Source organism: Vicia villosa, linkage group LG6 (genome assembly GCF_029867415.1).
Source record: "Vicia villosa cultivar HV-30 ecotype Madison, WI linkage group LG6, Vvil1.0, whole genome shotgun sequence".
NCBI classification, from domain to species: domain Eukaryota; kingdom Viridiplantae; phylum Streptophyta; class Magnoliopsida; order Fabales; family Fabaceae; genus Vicia; species Vicia villosa.
In genome coordinates this window covers 28,108,612-28,127,574 of record NC_081185.1, presented here as the reverse complement: position 1 = coordinate 28,127,574, position 18,963 = coordinate 28,108,612, and the positions used below count along the sequence as shown (strand labels likewise).

At 38.9% G+C, this 18,963-nt stretch overlaps 1 protein-coding gene and 1 non-coding gene across 2 annotated transcripts; one reads left to right on the top strand and one right to left on the bottom strand.

Annotated features, from left to right (window-relative positions):
* The first annotated feature begins 3,793 nt into the window (after window positions 1-3,793).
* Window positions 3,794-5,253, top strand: LOC131613445 (uncharacterized). Its single transcript, XM_058885114.1, has 2 exons — window positions 3,794-4,015; window positions 4,132-5,253. The coding sequence occupies exons 1-2, from the start codon at window positions 3,794-3,796 to the stop codon at window positions 5,251-5,253; spliced, it is 1,344 nt and encodes a 447-aa protein (XP_058741097.1).
* Window positions 4,174-4,280, bottom strand: LOC131615384 (small nucleolar RNA R71). Its single transcript, XR_009287801.1, has one exon. It is a non-coding gene; the product is annotated as a small nucleolar RNA R71 (small nucleolar RNA).
* Window positions 5,254-18,963: the final 13,710 nt, after the last annotated feature.

The following is an 18,963-nucleotide window of genomic DNA, read 5'->3' as shown; positions in this document are numbered from 1 at the left end:
ACTTATTTAGAATTCTTAGTTCAGTTCTTATGAAGAAGAATCTTTCTTTATGAAGAAGTTTTGTAAAAATGTCTACGATTTCATTTGATGAGGTCACAAACTCAATTATGCATTCCCTTTTATTAACATTATTTCAAAGTAAGTGGTGCCTAACCTCAATGTGTTTAGCCCAAGAATGAAGTATCGGGATTTTAGTGAGGTTTATCGTGCTAGTATTGTCGCATCTTATCAACAATGGATATTTACTTAGAAACAAAATCCCCCTTCTTGGGAAGGAAAAAGGAGAATAAGATTGTGTCACCGGTCATATGCTTAGAACAACAGCTATTAAAGCATCATTTAGCATTCGAGACTATAAAGCATTCCTCCAATAAAAGCTCAAGTCTTAAATTTAGGTGTCATATCATTTTGGGTCCTTTATTGATAGTTTCATAAATATTTTTTTGATTTGAATTTATGATAGACCCATAAGAATTAGATGAAATATATGCATTTTTATTTTATGCTCACTAAGTTTTTTATAAAACTATGAAGGTGGATGTCCTTCTTTTTTCCCATGGCTTTTTTTAAATAAACGGATCGCAATGTGACCTTCTTTATTCAAATAGTTTAATTTTAAGGTTTTAAAATGAAAGGTTCATATAGAATTATAGATATTGCTAAAGTTTTTACTATTATAATTTGGTTCATAGTCAAGACCGAGTTTAATGTAGGAAGCTATTTGATTTCTCAACAGAAAATTCAAGTTGTATCTTCCTTTTGAGAACTTGACAAGTGTCTTGTGAAGATTGTAAATTTCATTTTTCAAAGTTTCACATTCGTTGCACTTTTTAGGTTCATCCTCTTCATTAGAAGTGGAAGAGTTTTGAACTATATCATTTTATTTTTCCATAATAATTTATATTTCTTTCTCAAAGTTTTGATTTTCAGATTCAATAAGAAATAGTATCCTTGGATACATAAACAATTTGTTTTAATTTGCTTGTTTCTTTTGTTAGATTCTTACAATGCAAAAAATATCATGATAGTAAAAGTAAGAATCATCTTTATGATCTTCCAAGATATTAATGTTTGCCTCTTCTTCATCATCAGCGGATTCTATATCGTTATCTTCCCATGCGATGTAAGCTTTCTTGCTCTTTTTTTTAGGCTTGGGCTTTTTCTGATTTTCCTTTTTAGCTAAAGGACATTGAGGTTTGATGTGTCCTTTCTTTCAATATTCATACTCTTTCCACTCATCTAGTAGACATCGGGGGTGATGTCTCATGTGACAAAGGACTAAAAGAATGGGACAAAGGAGGAATAACTCCTTACTCCCCGTGATCTGGTAGTGGGAAGGAAGTAACTTCCCTTAACCCTAGTCCCCAGAGCCTCTAAAAATACCTCATCCCAAGGATGAGAAGGGACATATCATAAATTACCCAGTATAACACATAAACATAGAGCCTCTCACCTTATGTCAGTTAACCCCTTTTTACCATGATAAATATCACCAAACAAGGTCTCTCACCATCGTAGGCAAGCCCTAACCCCATCAATTACCAAGGCCTCTAAGTACCCTCTACCGTCGTAAGGATACCATTCACACTTTTAATTTTTTAAAAGTACATAAATCTTTTGAATTTCTTTAGTATACGACACATGTCACCATCATAATTGAAGTCCTTCATTTCCATCATGTTTTCCTGGAATTCACAAAAAGAATGTTTGTATCCATAGTTTCTAGATCTCTAGATTCCTAAATCACATTGACTTTAGGATTCCATCTATAGTTTAAGTATTTAGGAAATTTTAAAAGTAGTTCCTCATTCGAAAATGTTTTTTCTAGAGTTCTCAAATGACTTATAATATTGGTAAATCGTGTTTGCATTTGATTAGTATTCTCTCCAGGTTGCATTATAAAAGTTCATACTCATGATTTAATATTCCCAAGTTAGCCTTCTTTATCGCATTAGTTCCTTCCTAGGTATTTTAGAGGATGTCTTGTATTTCTTTTGCAGTCTCGTAGTGACAAACTCATGATAACGCGAAAACGTATCGTATATTTAGCTTAATTTACATACATTATTATTCTATTTTATTTCTATTTTATTATTTTATTTTGTATTATGCCGGTATTTCTATTTGTTTTCAGGAATTTATTTAATCGGAGCTCACAAAAGAAATAGTCGGAAAAAGGACTTAAAATGGAGAATAATTGCTTAAAATACCAATTGCAAGAGGAGGTGCAAATCCGAAGAAGAAAGAGGCCCAGAACCAAAAGAAGCCCAACGCGCAAGAGCAAGTGGGCACGTGACGGAAGGCACATTGAGTTGCATGCCGGTCGGCACCTACCCCCCTACGCCGTTCGGCACCCCCTTGAATATGGTGTGTGACGTTAGTCACACACCCAGGCCCAAAAGAGATGCAGATTTCCACTCTCCGCCATTTTCTCCTCCGAAAGAACAGCAACAGACGGAAACAAACTCCACATCAAGACTCTGCACCAACTCTATAAATACCCTTCAAGAATCATTGAGAGGGTTACGCAATTTTACCCTACTGCCGTCAATTAGTTCTTCTGCTTTCTTTTCTAGATTTTGTTCTTACTTCCTACCCACATCCGGCAATAGATTTTCACACCGGAAACTCTATTGCAATTTAGTTTTCTTTGTCAGCCTCAGATTTAGTTTTAGTTTTAGCATCAGAATTAATTTTCAGAACTCAATTTCAGTACCGGACTCAAGAACCAGTGCTGCTCTGTTTCAAATTCAGTTTGCTATATTAATTCAGGTTTATTTATTAGCATTTAATTATTATTGTCTGTTTGTGTTAGTTTATAGAATTATGCCCGGATTATTATTTATCTGCTATGCTTATTCTGTTCCGTCTATTAAAATAATGTCCGGCTAAATACTTTTTATCGGTATGTAAGGTCACATAACCGAGGGAATCGAGTAACACTGTCAACGTATTTTATTAATTAAATTGATTTATCTGGTATTAATTTCTAATGCTTATTTTAACTGTTTTGTAACGAGAGTTAAGAACAATAGAAGTTAGGATCAATAAAATCGAGAGTTTGAGATTTTAACTGGACAGTAGAAATTAAACATTAACTTTAAATACAGCGAGAGCGCTTTAAGGTTAATTAGACTTCATCGATTTTCAAAAATCGTTTTTAAACTTTATTTGATACAGCGAGAGCGCTCACTTAGGTTTAATAATGAGATCATAATCAACAAACACGAGAGTGTGAGTGGAAGGTTTTTAAACAAGTGATGTTTACAGAAAGAATATTTTAAATTACGATTCACGTCGATAGTTTACTAGATCCCCGACGTCCGACCGTTACATACCGATAATATTCCCGCCTATTTAATTTAATTATATTTCTTTTTAATTCCCCGTCTAATCACAATCAATCAGATATTAGCCTTAGGTTTACGTAGTAAATATTAACTACACTAGGTCGATTCTTAGTCCCTGTGGGTTCAATATCTTTTAAAACTACGCGATAGACTGTGCACTTGCAGTCATAATCACAGACATACCCCATTGTCGCGATCAAGTTTTTGGCGCTGTTGCCGGGGACTAATTTAGTCGACAATCGTAATTAACTGTTACGTTGTAGAGACTAAGGCAAACTCAATTATTCTAATTCCCTTTGTGCATGCCAAGTACTCGCTCTCGAAGTGAAGACTTAGTGCTGCCATTTCCCGAACCAGAGCGTTCTATCTCTGTATCACGTCGATTACGACGTACTCGCGCTCTTGTTCCTACTCTTACTTCTTAACCAGTTGAAGAATCAACCATGGGAGAACAGCCGCGTCCTCTCAAATATTACGCTATTCCTTCGCAAGATGAACCTCATAATAGCATTACTGCTCCTGCTATTGAGGCGAATAATTTCGAGCTAAAACCATCGTTGTTATCAGCTGTACAACAAAACCAATTTTCTGGAAATGCGACGGAAGACCCTAATCTTCATTTGTCAGTGTTCTTGCAATACACAGACACTGTAAAGGCGAATAATGTCAGTGCGGAAGCTATCCGACTGCGCCTTTTTCCTTTTTCAATGAGGGATAGAGCTAGAGCTTGGCTCCAGTCTTTACCCGCCAATTCTATCACGACCTGGAATGAACTTTTTAGGAAGTCTTCCTGGCACGTTATTTTCCATCTAGTAAGACCGCCATGCTAAGAGCCCAAATCAATGGGTTTAGACAAAAAGACAACGAGTTTTTATTCGAAGCGTGGGAGAGATACAAGGACATGCTTAGACTCTGTCCACATCACAGATTAGAAGAATGGTTAATTATCCATACCTTCTACAATGGTCTCCTCTACAATACGAGACTTACAATTGACGCCACCGCAGGTGGCGCACTGATGGACAAAGCGTATGCTGATGCCTATGCACTTATCGAGAGTATGGCTCAGAATCATTATCAATGGGGAAGCGAGAGAGCTCAATCAGAGAAAACTTCTGGAGAGAAATCTTCAACGAAGAGTGGGATGTACGAGATAAGTAGCCTCGACCGCGTTAACGCCAAAGTCGATGCCCTAACTCAGAAGATTGAAAATCTCACTGTAGCACCTATAGCCGTCGTGGCTGCTGTTTCCCCAAATTGCGAAATATGCAGGATGTCTGGACATGCTGCCCCCGAGTGCCATCTTTTGGCAGGAGTTTCCCTCGAACCAGTAAACTACGCTCAAGGAAACCCCTACTCAAACACGTATAACCCAGGATGGAAGAATCACCCTAATTTCTCGTACAAGAACAATAATGCCTTGTACGCACCTGGCCAAGCACCCAGTGTACCACCTGGATATCAAAAGGCACCATTCGCTTCTCCTAACGTCCCTAGGAAGTCTAACTTAGAATTGATGATGGAAAATTTCATATCCACTCAAACTCAGACTAATAAATATTTCATAAACCAGAACGTGCACACCAATGAGCAAATCAAACAGTTAGTGACTAAAGTAGACGCGTTGGCCACTCACAACAAGATGCTTGAGACACAAATCTCTCAAGTGGCACAACAACAAGCACCTACTGCCGCACCTGCTGGGACATTTCCGGTACAGCCACAACCTAACCCAAAGGGACATGCTCATGCTATTATTCTCCGAAGTGGTAGAGTGATGGACGAACCGACTGACCCTAGGCTTAAAAACCCTGCTATGTTCCAAAGCCCTAGGAAGACAATTGAGGAGGAAAGTAGACCCAAGGATAAACCAAGTGATCCGAAGGAGAAAGAGGACAAGTAAAGCGGGACGGAGGAAAAAGAAGTGCCATACATACCTCCACCACCTATCCCGTACCCTCAAAGACTCGAGAAATCTAAAAACATAGGGCAGTTTAAGAAATTTGTCGAACTTCTTAAACAGTTGAACATCACAATTCCTTTTACTGAAGCTATTACCCAAATGCCCTCATATGCTGAGTTCCTAAAAGAAATCCTATCGAATAAGAAGAAATTAGAGGACAATGAGACCTTAACACTCACTGCCGAATGTAGTGCAATAATTCAAAATAAAATGCCACCTAAGCAGAAAGACCCAGGAGTTTCTCCATACCCTGCAATATAGGAAAATTTGTCATAGACAAAGCCTTGTGTGACTTAGGAGCTAGTATTAGCCTAATGCCTTTGTCTATTTGCGAGAAACTAAACATGGGAGATCTAAGACAAACCAAGATGTCAGTACAACTTGCAGACCGATCTGTCAAGTATCCTGTAGGTGTTCTTGAAAATGTACCCGTCCGCATTGGACAATTCTACATCCCTACGAATTTCATAATTATGGGCATAAAAGAAGACGTCAATACTCCTATAATCTTAGGAAGACCTTTCCTAGCTACCGCTGGAGCCATTATAGACGTAAAGAAAGGCAAGTTGACATTCGAAGTAGGTGAGGAGAAGGTCGAGTTTATTCTAACACAATTCCTTCAAGCCCTAGCTATAGAAGATACATGTTATCTGGTGGATGTTATTGATGAATGTGTAAGAGAGATAGAATTATCAGAAGAATCTTACTCTGAAGTTATAAAGATTCCGATGCCCCTGATTTTCGAAGATGACAATTGGCATCCGGAATATCGAGACGATAGTTTAAGCGAATGCTTATCTTTAACACCCACTCTTATGCCTTGCCCAAAGAAACCAGCCTTGGACCTTAAACCATTACCCAAGACTCTTAGGTATGAATATCTAGACGATGAGCTTAAAAGACCAGTAATAGTCAACGCAGAGCTAGGAGCCATAGAGACCGAGAAGCTATTACAAGTATTAAGGAAGTACCCATCTGCGTTAGGATATAACATTGCTGATCTGAAAGGAATAAGTCCTTCCATATGTATGCATCTCATCATGTTGGAAGAAGATTGCAAGACCTCTAGGGAGCATCAAAGAAGGATTAACCCTATCCTGAGCACAGTAGTTAAAGATGAAGTTACCAAACTTCTGAATGCTAGAATTATATATCCAATCTCTGATAGTTAGTGGGTAAGTTCGGTCCATTGTGTACCGAAGAAGGGAGGCATAACAGTTACCGTAAATAAGTCAGGCGAATCTATAGCCGAAAGAAAGGTGACTTGAGCAAGGATGTGTATTGACTATCGTAAGTTAAACAAAGCCACAAGGAAAGACCATTTCCCTCTTCCCTTTATTGACCAAATGCTCAAACGCTTAGCAAAACATTCATATTACTGCTTCCTGGATGGTTACTCAGGATTCTTTCAAATCCCAATCCACCCTTATGACCAAGAGAAAACAACCTTCACGTGCCCTTATGGAACATTCGCTTATAGATGAATGCCTTTCGGATTATGCAACGCCCCTGCGACATTTCAGAGATGCATGATGTCGATTTTCGCTGATTACATAGACAACATCATGGAAGTCTTTATGGACGACTTCTCTGTGTGTGGGGAAAATTTCGAAGGATGTCTCTCAAATCTAGAAAAAGTATTGGACAGATGTGCACAAGTTAACCACATCCTAAACTGGGAAAAGTGCCACTTTATGGTTAAACAAGGGATTGAACTTGGACACGTGGTATCCGAAAGAGGAATTGAAGTCGATAAAGCAAAGATCGAAGTAATAGAAAATCTCCATCCCCCAAAAACAGTTAGAGAGATATGGAGCTTCTTAGGACACGCAGGTTTCTATCGAAGATTCATAAAGGACTTTTCTAAGATCTCTAAACCTCTGACTAGCCTCTTAATGAAAGACGTTGAGTTTAATTTCAACGATGAATGTTTAGAAGCCTTTGAAGTACTAAAGACAGCCCTTATATCCGCACCCATAATGCAACTACCTGACTGGAATTTATCGTTTGAAATTATGTGTGATGCAAGAGACTATGCTGTAGGAGCAGTCTTAGGCCAAAGGAAAGATAAGAAACTCCACGCAATATACTATGCAAGTAGGACCTTAGACCCTGCGCAAATGAATTACGCCACAGCCGAAAAGGAACTCTTGGCCGTGGTCTTTGCGTTAGATAAGTTTCGTTCTTATCTAATAGGAGCAAAGATAATAGTTTACACTGACCACGCAGCCATTAGGTATCTACTAGCTAAACAAGATGCAAAACCTAGACTATTAAGGTGGATCCTACTACTACAAGAATTTGATTTGGAAATCAAAAATAAAAAGGGAATCGAAAACATTGTAGCCGACCATTTATCTAGGATGGAAGGTATTAAGACAGAAGAAACACCAATCAACGATGATTTCCCTTATGAACGCTTAATAGCACATTTAGAATCCGAAAGTGACACATTGGAACAACCTAAGGCGCAAACCGTTAAGACACTGAGCACCGGAACCACACTTCCATGGTATGCTGATTTCGTCAACTACCTAGCAGCGAGAGTGCTTCCGCCTGACATGACTTACCAACAAAAGAAGAAGTTCTTCCATGACCTTAAACAGTACTACTGGGATGAACCCTTGCTATTCAAGAGAGGCGCTGATGGGATATTCCGCAGATGTGTTCCGGAAGAAGAAATAGAAAGCATAATACATCATTGCCATGATGCCCCCTATGGTGGGCATGCAAGCACATCAAAGACATGCGCTAAGATTCTGCAAGCCGGTCTCTTTTGGCCCAACCTGTGGAAGGATGTCCACATCGCTGTTAGAAATTGCGACCGATGTCAGCGCACTGGAAACATATCTAGGCGAGATGAAATGCCACAAAAAGGCATTTTAGAAGTAGAAATCTTTGATGTGTGGGGGATCGATTTTATGGGACCTTTCCCATCGTCCTTTGGTAATAACTACATACTTGTCGCAGTCAATTACGTATCTAAATGGATAGAAGCTGTAGCCTCACCCACAAACGATGCGCAAGTAGTGATTAAGCTGTTCAAGAATATAACCTTTCCAAGATTTGGTGTGCCAAGATTAGTTATTAGCGACGGAGGATCCCACTTCATATCTAGAATTTTCGAAAAACTCTTAGTGAAATATGGAGTCCGACACCGTGTAGCAACACCTTACCACCCACAAACGAGTGGACAAGTCGAAGTCTCGAATAGACAAATCAAGCAAATACTTGAAAAGACTGTTTCCACATCTAGGAAGGATTGGTCAACTAAGTTACACGAAGCACTATGGGCGTATAGAACCGCCTACAAAACACCAATAGGAACCACGCCCTTCAAATTAGTATACGGTAAATCTTGTCATCTACCGGTAGAACTAGAGCATAAAGCCTACTGGGCAATAAAAACCTTAAACCTAAGTTACACCGCCGCAGGCGAACGGAGGCTATTGGATATCAATGAGTTGGAAGAAATTAGATTGGATGCTTATGAGAATGCTAGGATTTACAAAGAAAGAACAAAGAAGTGGCACGATAAACGCATCTCAAGGAAGGAATTCAATGAGGGAGATGTGGTGCTACTATTTAATTCTCGACTTAAGCTCTTTCTAGGAAAACTTCATTCAAGGTGGTCTGGTCCATTCGAAGTCACCAAAGTATAGCCGAGTGGCGCTGTCAAAATTAAAGGAAAATCGAGCGATAGCTTTGTTGTAAACGGGCGGCGATTGAAACATTACCATATTGTTGAAAACAAAGACTACATTGATAGTCTTAAGCTCGTAGAGTTAATCGTCGAGTCGTAGAACTAACCATCGGTTCGTCGAGCTTGCAACGTTAAACAAAGCGCTTTCGTGGGAGACAACCCACCTTTTAACTTTAATTTTCTTTTAAGTTATTTTAATTTTAAATGTTTTATTAAAATTTATCTTCTTTTCTTTCTGCACTCTATTTTCAAAATACTAACTCTTTGTTTTAAATCATACTAACTTAAAACTTTTCTTTCTGACTTTAAAAACTTCCAGGGTACTAACTACTTTTCTGACTTTAGAGATGGATTTCACTGATGACATGGTAGTTACTTTTGGGAGTGAGGATTAGTAGAGACGATATGAGATTCTGGCACAGCGTGAGATGGGTCTCACCGCTCTCTCGCATGATGCACTCTGACAGTTCTAGGTATCCGGGAAAGTGTGCATTTTATGCTTCATCAGATTGGATGGGAGGATCTCCTTACCACCCGTACACCCACTTTCCGCAACATGACCTTAGAGTTTCTGAGTTCCCTCCGATATGAGCCTAGACTTGGATTAGGTTTCAACAAAGGAAGAGTTTCGTTCAGATTGTTTGGATTCACCTACCGCTTCACCACCCGTCAATTGGCCGAGTTACTAGGATATCCCACAGGCATGGATGCCTAAATGGAAGTCGATGATGAGTACTTCCCTGATAACATCGTTGACTACTTTTGGAGTACCATATCTGGTAGAAACCGGAATGATCTACGACTCTCTTCAGAAATCCACAATGCCGCCATTAGGTATTTCCAGATGATTCTAGCTTTCACACTTTTTGGAAAACCTTTGGGCGATACTTCGGTGACTAAGGATTAGCTAGGCATTATGATGTGTGTTTTCCAAGCCAGACCGGTTATGGGAGTTTCATTTATGCTTGCTAGGATGGCCACTCTGGCCCAAGATACCATCGGTCCTATCCTTGTAGGTGGTCTTATTACTAAGATCGCCCGTGCTTTATCTTTGAGAGGCCCGCTTATTCAAATCCATGGATATAGAGTTTTGCTTCAACAAGAGCCTGATTAGCAACTACGAGTCTCCACCTTATCAGTTTCTTGTGAACTATGAGCCGGTTAATCATTTTGCTTTGCCTTGCATTAGGTTCACAAGTGTTCACAAGAAAGAAAATTGGATTTATGACTTGGAAGGATAAGGTGAGAATGACTTCGAGGAAGAAGAAAGTGATCCGAGGACACCGACTGGCTACTACGACATTGATATTACACCTGATGAGGATGGGCATATGGTTGACCACGCTGCTGCTATAGAGACCCTTCGGAACGACGTCGCTGTACTTCGTACCGATTTAGGGAGACTCCGAGGGGATTTCCACGGATTTATGGATTTGGTCACGGCAAATCTCGACAGTTTTCATCAACACTTTCAGTCAATCCCGCCTCCGAAAAGTGGCTAATTGAAGACCGCTAATTTCTATTTCTAACTCTTACATTTAGACAATGAGGACATCGTCTAGTTAAGTGTGGGGGAAGGGAATGCTTAGTTAGGATTTACTGCTTTAAGTAGTTTTAATTTTCAGTTTTTCAATTTCGGCATTTTAATTAGTTAGTATTTCTATTTTTAAGACAAAATTTTAATTTTCAGTTTTTGATTTTAATAAAATTCAGTATTTTCTTTATTCTATTTTTACTTTTCTGCTAAATTCATCTGCTAAGTCTGTGTATGTGCATCACAAATTTTGTTTCTGCTTTGTGTTAGTGTTTGTGTTCATTCACTGCTATAGTTAGTAAATAAATATTGCTGATAATATTTATGAGGAACACAACAAAATATCAGTCTGCTACTTATACTTTATAATATTGCTATACTGATATATACCTTTACTCTACTCTGTTACTATTTTAAAATTCAACTGGTATAGGATAGAGCTATTATATGCTACTGATACCATTATGTGCCCCCAATTTAAATACTTTGACCACCAGTCAAAAGTATTTATGTCTACACAATGTTGGTCCACTAAGAATGTGATCGCGACTTTACGTGTCTATAAATCAGATGACTGCAAGTGCACAGTCGTGTCGTGTAGTTTTAAAAGATATCGAATCCACAGGGACTATGAATCGATCTACCGTTATCTAAGGTTACTATGTAAAGCTAAGGCTACTAATATTTTTGATTGTTTCTAAGGGAAAGTGATTGTGAAATCTAAGGAATATAATAATAAGCGGATATCAGTATGTATTTCGTTTAACTTAGGTGATCCGAAGGTCCATTGGCTATGGTGTTAATTCAATTAAAGATCTTTATTAATTCTATTGATTAAAAGTCCTCCTCTCAAACTCTCACTCTGTTGATTTAGACTACTTATCCTAACTCGTAATGTACGCTCTCGCCATCCCATTAGATTTAGAAAAGCTCTTTGAAAACAACATAGTTAATAAAATGCTTGTTTTATGAAGTCGTTATCTACTTAAATCCCCTAGTCTCAAACTCTCGCTCTGTTGACTCGGTTCATGCTAGTATTCCCTAACGTACGCTTTCGCCATCCCGCGTCGGGTTTAAAAACACTTTTTGAAAATAAATAAGTTCTAATCAGTTTTAATACGCTTTCGCCATCCTTAAAACTAATGTCCTATGTCTACTATCCAGTTAAGAATCTCAAACTTTCGCTCTATTGATTTTAACCTTTGACTGTTTTAAAACCTCAAACTTTCGCTCTATTGGTTTTAAGAATTACTAATTAAATTAGACATACAAACCAAAAACAAGTGATATTTAATAAAACATTATTAAGCCAATTTATTTTGGATCCCACGGCTAACTTACTCTACATACCGATATCTTAATTAATTAGCCAGACATATTAATACGGTTAAACATGCATAAATTAATTTGGTTCATAATAAAAGGCATGTTAAATGGCATACAATATATCATGCAATAATAATATAAATAAAGGCGGTAAATAATAAACCTGAAATAAAATAAATCTGAAATGAATTGAATCTTGAAGTACTCGAACTTCCACCACAGGTTGGCTGGATCGTTCTTCGGAAATTATTTGGCGTAAAATATAAAAGCAAGGAATGTAAAAAATAAACCTAACGTAAGGCTAGATCTATAAAAGGTTCACAATAATTTCCGGTGTAGAAATTGTTGTGAGAAAATGAAAGCAGTTAAATGAAAGGCAGGAAAATAAAGAATGCTTGAAGAGTGAATTCGGCAGCACTTCGTTAGCAGAAATTCGGACCCAGAGAACTGAGGTATCAGTCTCTATTTATAGCTGAGGGTCTGCAGTTGGAATGCGTGAAAGGAGGAGCTTCTGACTTGGACTTGGGAGACGTGCGTCTCCACTTTTTGGGGAAGACCAGCTGAACGACTTGAGACGTGCGTCTCAAGTGGAGAGAATCTAGGGGTAGTTGGAGACGGGAGTCTCCATTGGCTGACGTGGCAAGAGACGTTGGAGACGGGCGTCTCCACGTGCTGAAATGTGTTGGGCCACGCGCAAATGGTTTCTACGTGGGCTGGACTTGCATCTTTGCACAATTGGGTCTTCTTTGCACCCCTTCCTTACTTCAGCACCCCTTTTTCATCTTTTAAGCATAAATAGTAGTGAATTTAGCTCCATTTCTTTCCTTTTTCACAAATAGTCTCAATATGAGCGTAAAACCTGAAACATAGCAAATACCCGCATAATATCACAATAAAACAATATAATTAAAGGAAAATGCTAATAATATTTATGGATTTCAAGCTAAATATATGATATAAAATCGTGTTATCAAATTCCCCCAGACTTGAACCTTTGCTTGTCCTCAAGCAAATAATAAGATAAAAACAGGAGGACAGTGAAATGAAAGACATTTCCGCCACGTCGTTCGGGTCGTACTCAGCTACAGAGAATTTTCGTTGGAAATTTATGAGGTAAATCCTAGCAATAAACTTACAGTACCAACACTAGACAACTCCCAGCATGCATACCAATCTGAATCATGCTATCATAGCTTGACCTTGACTTATCACCTTGTTTTACCCGTTTCATTCGCGCGCAATCACATTAAGCCCATTATCTTGACACGCACATAGCAGAGTAGCCGGTTAGTGACTATGATCCTTCTTATGGAGTTCTGGCACAATTATGTGGTATACTCCTTAGCGCTCATTTGTGGATTGTGGGGAATCGGACCATAGTCCTTCCTACCAAGTTCAGTACCAGGTAACTCCTGAACCAATCAACAATGAGTTTTAGTTTTTTTTAGTATTTGAGATTTGTGACCGTTAGGTTAAATGATCGTGTGAGGATCACCTTACTTAGTAGGTACATTTCTATTGGCAGTTAGGCATATAATTATAATTATAAGGATCATACACTTATATTCATCGACTCTCTGCGTAGTTGGTGTCCAAGACGGTGCCGACTGCTAGAATAAACTAATAAGGGTTACTTCAAAATTAAAGTCGATGGTTTCGATATAAAGGGTATTCAAATCGGTTACGCATACTTGGGGGTTTTAGAGTGACGGGACGATAAGGGTATTGTCTTGAATCTTTATTCTGGTTTCTATGTGTTAAGTATTTGAGTAGCTTCGTACTTCTCGAACGTGCGGGGTTATGCGTTTATCGAAATTTTTTGTTATGCCTCAAGAAAATGGGAAAATTATAATAGACACGTGAATATGCATATAAGATTTAAAATTCCATAAATAAGCTTTATTGAATTTGAAAAGAAACGTTACAAGGAAAGGAAATAAAAGTAAAAATGATACTAAAGCGAGTAATACGACTCCCCCAGACTTAAATGATGCAGTGTCCTCAATGCATAGCTACTACTCCTCGTTGTTGCGGTTGCGAGAACTGCTTGCGCCTCTTGTACGAACACGTCGACGTCTATCAGTAGGAGAGCCATTTGCACGAATGTTAAGATCATTCAATTGTGTAGCAATTTCAGTGTATTGGCCTTCGGTCCTGATAGCGTAGTCACGGTGCTCTTGTTGCATTTCTCGAATTAGCCTTAGTGTTTCGTTTTGATTTGTTTGCATGGCTTGAAAAAGTTGGTCTTGGCGTTGAATTGTAGCATACATGGCTTCGAGAGTAATAGGCGGAGGATTATTTTGAGGAGGTTGGTTGAAATCAGCATCTGCTTGGTTGAATTCTTGTTCCATTGCATCCACCGGCTCGTTGGGATGTTCAGGTTGGTTTTCTTGAGGAACTTCATTAATAAGCCTCCAACGCTGAATATAACGGATTTTGATTTGCTCGGGGCATGGCAGGTGATTTGCTCGGGGCATGGCAGGATGACATTTGGAATCAGAACTTTGTTGACGACCAGAGTGAAACGGCCATCATGACGGGGTGAAACCAAGTGAGAGTCACGGCAGTAAGTGAGATCGAGGGACTGAGCAGGCATCATGAGATGAGAAAGGGAGATGAGGTCGTCAGCGAGACCTAAGGCACAGGCCAAGGTGGTAATAATACCGCCAAAACAGAAGGGGTTTGTAGCGGGAGCATTGATGCAGTCTTGGATGTGTTGGAGCAGAAATGGCGCGACATTGATGCGGATATTATTTAGCGCACAATAAAGGAAAAATAACTCATTTTGGTTTACCTTGTGGATGTGTTGGTCTAAATTAAAGTCGCGGTTAAACATCCGAAATTGGATGTTACCGGTTAAGAATGGTTGATCAGAAGGAGTGTCGTAGTGGAAAGAGCTTAAGAACTCTAAGACGAGTGGCTCATAAATGGGTACGGGTTCGGTACAGTGATGGTGTAGGCTAGATTTTGTAAGTAAACGGGTGACACCATCTATTAGACCCAGAGTTTCTAGACATTCAGTGTTCACGAATTTCGTGGGGGTAACCGAACGTTCATAGAAAGCGAGATATTTGGTTCTTTGAGCATTGTCGTTTTCCTCTCGAAAGATAATATGTAAAAGGTTGGGAGGAGGTCTCTCAGGGCGCACACTTCGGATGACTGAACATGGAGGCATAATGTGTTTGGGAGAAAAGAATGTAGAGAGTAGAAGAGTAGAAAAATGGTTTAGAGGTTGTGAAGAAAAAGAATGGTGGTGGTATGGTTTAATAGTGAGGTTTGAAAGTGGTGGAGTAAAGATGGGATTAAAAGGAATTTATGGTGGTGTTTGAAGTTTGAATGGAATGGAAGAATGGGAAATGATGTAGAGTTAAAGAGGTGGTGATGGAGGATGAATGTGGTTTATGGTGTTTAAATGGAAGAAATAATGGGAGAAGGAAGAATATTGAATGACGAATTTTGAAATTCAAAATTCAAAATTCAAAGAGGGAGTAATTGGTCTCTGCGTGGTCAAACGAAGCAGAGTAGCTGCTGCCCTTGGGAGACGTGCGTCTCAAGCAAGCAGTCTGCTGGGGGACAGGGTCTAGAGACGGGCGTCTCCTGTCCTTAACATGCACAAGGGTGGTACCACAGAGGTGGAGACGGGCGTCTCCTAGCCTAGGGACATGCCTATCTCGCATGTGATGTTGGTGTCACATACTGACAGATATAAAAGTAATGAGAAAAGCATAGAGTAGTGACATGTGCTGTTACTATAAAAAGCAAAATACCAGACTGAGTGTGTTATGTGCATTCACAAATATATAGAAATCAGACAGCAGAATAGTATAACACAGTAGCAGTAATGAATAAAAATAATGCATTTCAAATTAAAACTGGTGCTGAGTGTTAATAGTAGCAAAATGTAAAAATGCAGAAAATTAAATTCTAAACTAGGAATTGGAAATTGCTAAAACTAGAAATAAAATCTAATATCCTAAAAGTTAACATCTATCCACGTCTGTTGTTTTGCACATTAGAATAAATGTGCTTGAAGACTTCGTCGAATTGAGCATTGACGGTGTCGATGAAATTGAAGAAGTGCATTTGTAGAGTGTGTAACTCGTTGCGCATATGTTGAACTTCATGTTGCAGTGCATCGATGGCTTGCCCATGTGTGTTCGGATTATGAGCATGCTCGATCCTTGGAGGAGCATTTCTTGGGGCCACTGATTCAGCGGATGCAGCAGGTTGTTGTTGTTCAGGTTCGACATCGGTCATATCTTCAGATTGAACTTCTTGTGAACCAGTAGGAGTCTCAGGCTCATACTCAGGTATAGGCTCATCTTCAGGTAGAGGCTCATATTCGGGCATAGGTCCATACTCATAGTATCCAAGAGGAGTGTCAGGTTCAGAGTCTTGTTCTGCTACGTGCATGTCATCATCTAAATGTTCATAGGCTTGTGGGGTTTCTGGAGATGACTCTCTTTCAGGAATCTGATCATAGTAAAGCCAATTAGCAGGGTTGTGCACACTCGTCCTTGGATTCGGTAAGGTGAACTGATCTAGTACTTTGTTATCAATAAGTAAATCAAACTGATCAGGACCAAGGTTTCCAATGATACCTCGATTAAAGCAGAAGCGAATGTTCATAGAGTTGTAGGAACCAAAAGGTGTCAATCTATGCAGTGGTTGTCTCATTCCTATAGCATTTGCTATCATAGTGACGAATCCGCCGATCAGAATAGGTGAAACTTCGTCTTGCGTGATGCGCTCGAAGTTTGCTAGCATAAATGTAATAGCATTAACCGGCGATTCTGAGAGGTGCAGAACATGATGAACAACTCTTCTCTGGAGACTTCAGTGACATTCTCGGGTTTACCGAAGATGTAGTGGGCGATAATCTTATACAGGTATTTGAAGGCAGGATTATGAATGCTCTCGGATTGAAATTCGTGCTCCTCAGGGTTATCGTGTCCTGTAATCTTACCCCATAAGTTTTCCAACTCCCAGTGAGCAAGACTTTCCTCAGGAACTGTGGTGCATGCATCCGATCCATGAGAGATTTCTAACATAGCAGCAAAATCACGGACACAAAACTGATGTTCTAATCCAAAGAGTCGAAAAAGGATAATTCCTTTCCTCAGCCCTTGTCCACAGTTAGGCAGGTAAGTCAAAGAGCTCAAGAATTCCAGAGTGAGCTTCCGGTAGGTATTAAACTTGCAGAACAGGTGAGAACCGGTCCAACCGATTTGGTTCAGCAAGTACATGACGCTTTCTTCGATACCTAATCATTCCATAGTCGGGTGGTGAGGATAGCGAGTCAAATCCATTTGCCTTTTAGCTAGCTTAGCATATCTCGCTTCTTGTCCTCTACCACGGAATACAACTTCCATATTGTCGACTTCTTGCATCTTGATGAGTTAGTAACTAAATATGCCTATAAGTCGAAAAGTATGAAAAATAAGTTAGAATTAGGCTAGTGTTGGTAAAAAGAAGAAAGAAAAATAAATTAAAAGACGTAACAAATTATAATAATAATTATAATTATAAAAAGATGAAATTTTTATAACTATGATTTAAAATGGTGATTATAATTATAATAATTATTATAAGTGGTAAAAAAAACATAAAATATTAAAATAGAAAATTTAAAATAAAATATTTTAAATAAAAAGATAAAAATAAGAGAAATAAAAATAAGAGAAATAAAAATGTGGGTTGTCTCCCACTAAGCGCTTTGTTTTATGTCGTAAGCTCGACGATTTAAATGAAAATCATTTTTCTGAATGAGCGGGCAGCTCGTCAAGTTTTAAAATTTGAATATTTTCATCGTGCTCGAGACGATGGTAATGTTTAAGACGTTGCCCATTTACGACAAAAGGTTCGACTGTTTCTCCTTTAATTTCTATCGCTCCGCTCGGAAGTATGTTAGTAATTTCGAATGGACCAAAGCATCTAGATCGTAACTTTCCGGGAAATAACTTCAGTCTAGAATTAAATAATAGGACTCTATCGCCTATGCTAAAAATTTTCCTAGATATACGCTTGTCGTGCCATTTTTTCGTTCTTTCTTTATAGATTTTAGCGTTTTCGTAAGCGTCTTGTCTAAGTTCGTCTAATTCGTTTATGTCTAGAATTCGTTTTTCGCCAGCGGTAGTGTAATTTAAGTTTAAATTCTTAATGGCCCAATAGGCTTTATGTTCTAATTCTACCGGAAGGTGGCATGATTTTCCATAAACGAGTTTGAATGGGGTGGTTCCAATTGGAGTTTTGAAAGCTGTTCGATAAGCCCATAAAGCTTCATTTAGCTTGGATGACCAATCCTTTCTAGATATAGCAACAGTTTTCTCCAATATTTGCTTTATTTCTCGGTTAGAGACTTCTACTTGTCCGCTTGTTTGTGGATGGTATGGTGTAGCTATTCGATGATTTACTCCATATTTTCGAAGGAGTTTTTCAAGGATTCTTGAAATGATGTGAGATCCACCATCGCTAATTACCAGTCTTGGTACACCAAATCTAGGAAAGATAACGTTTTTGAAGAGTTTGATCACTACTCGAGTGTCGTTTGTAGGAGAATAAATAGCTTCTATCCATTTCGAAACATAATCAACAGCTACGAGTATATATTTATTTCCGAAAGAGGATGGAAAGGGACCCATAAAGTCTATCCCCCAGACGTCAAATATTTCTACTTCTAGAATGCCCTTTTGAGGCATTTCGTCTCGTCTTGAGATATTTCCAGTTCGTTGGCATCTATCATAATTTATAACGGCAAAGTAAACGTCTTTCCATAGGTTGGGCCAATAGAGTCCAGATTGGAGGATTTTGGCGCAGGTTTTAGGCGTACTATGGTGTCCTCCATAAGGGGCTGAATGGCAATGTGTTATTATACTTCCTATTTCTTCTTCTGGTACACAACGTCTAAAAATTCCATCGGGGCCTCTTTTGAAAAGGAGGGGGTCGTCCCAATAGTAGTGTTTGAGGTCATGGAAGAATTTCTTCTTCTGTTGGTAGTTTAGATCAGGGGGAAGTACACCAGCGGCTAAGTAATTTACGAAATCCGCATACCAAGGTGTGGTAGAGCGGGCTAAAGCTACTTCTACGA

Bases quoted from the DNA above. Each gene is read 5' to 3' on its own strand.
- LOC131613445 (XM_058885114.1), top strand. From the start codon at position 3,794: ATGGGAGAACAGCCGCGTCCTCTCAAATATTACGCTATTCCTTCGCAA. The intron at 4,016-4,131 runs GTCAGTGCGGAA...TGAACTTTTTAG, and splicing joins ACACTGTAAAGGCGAATAAT to GAAGTCTTCCTGGCACGTTA.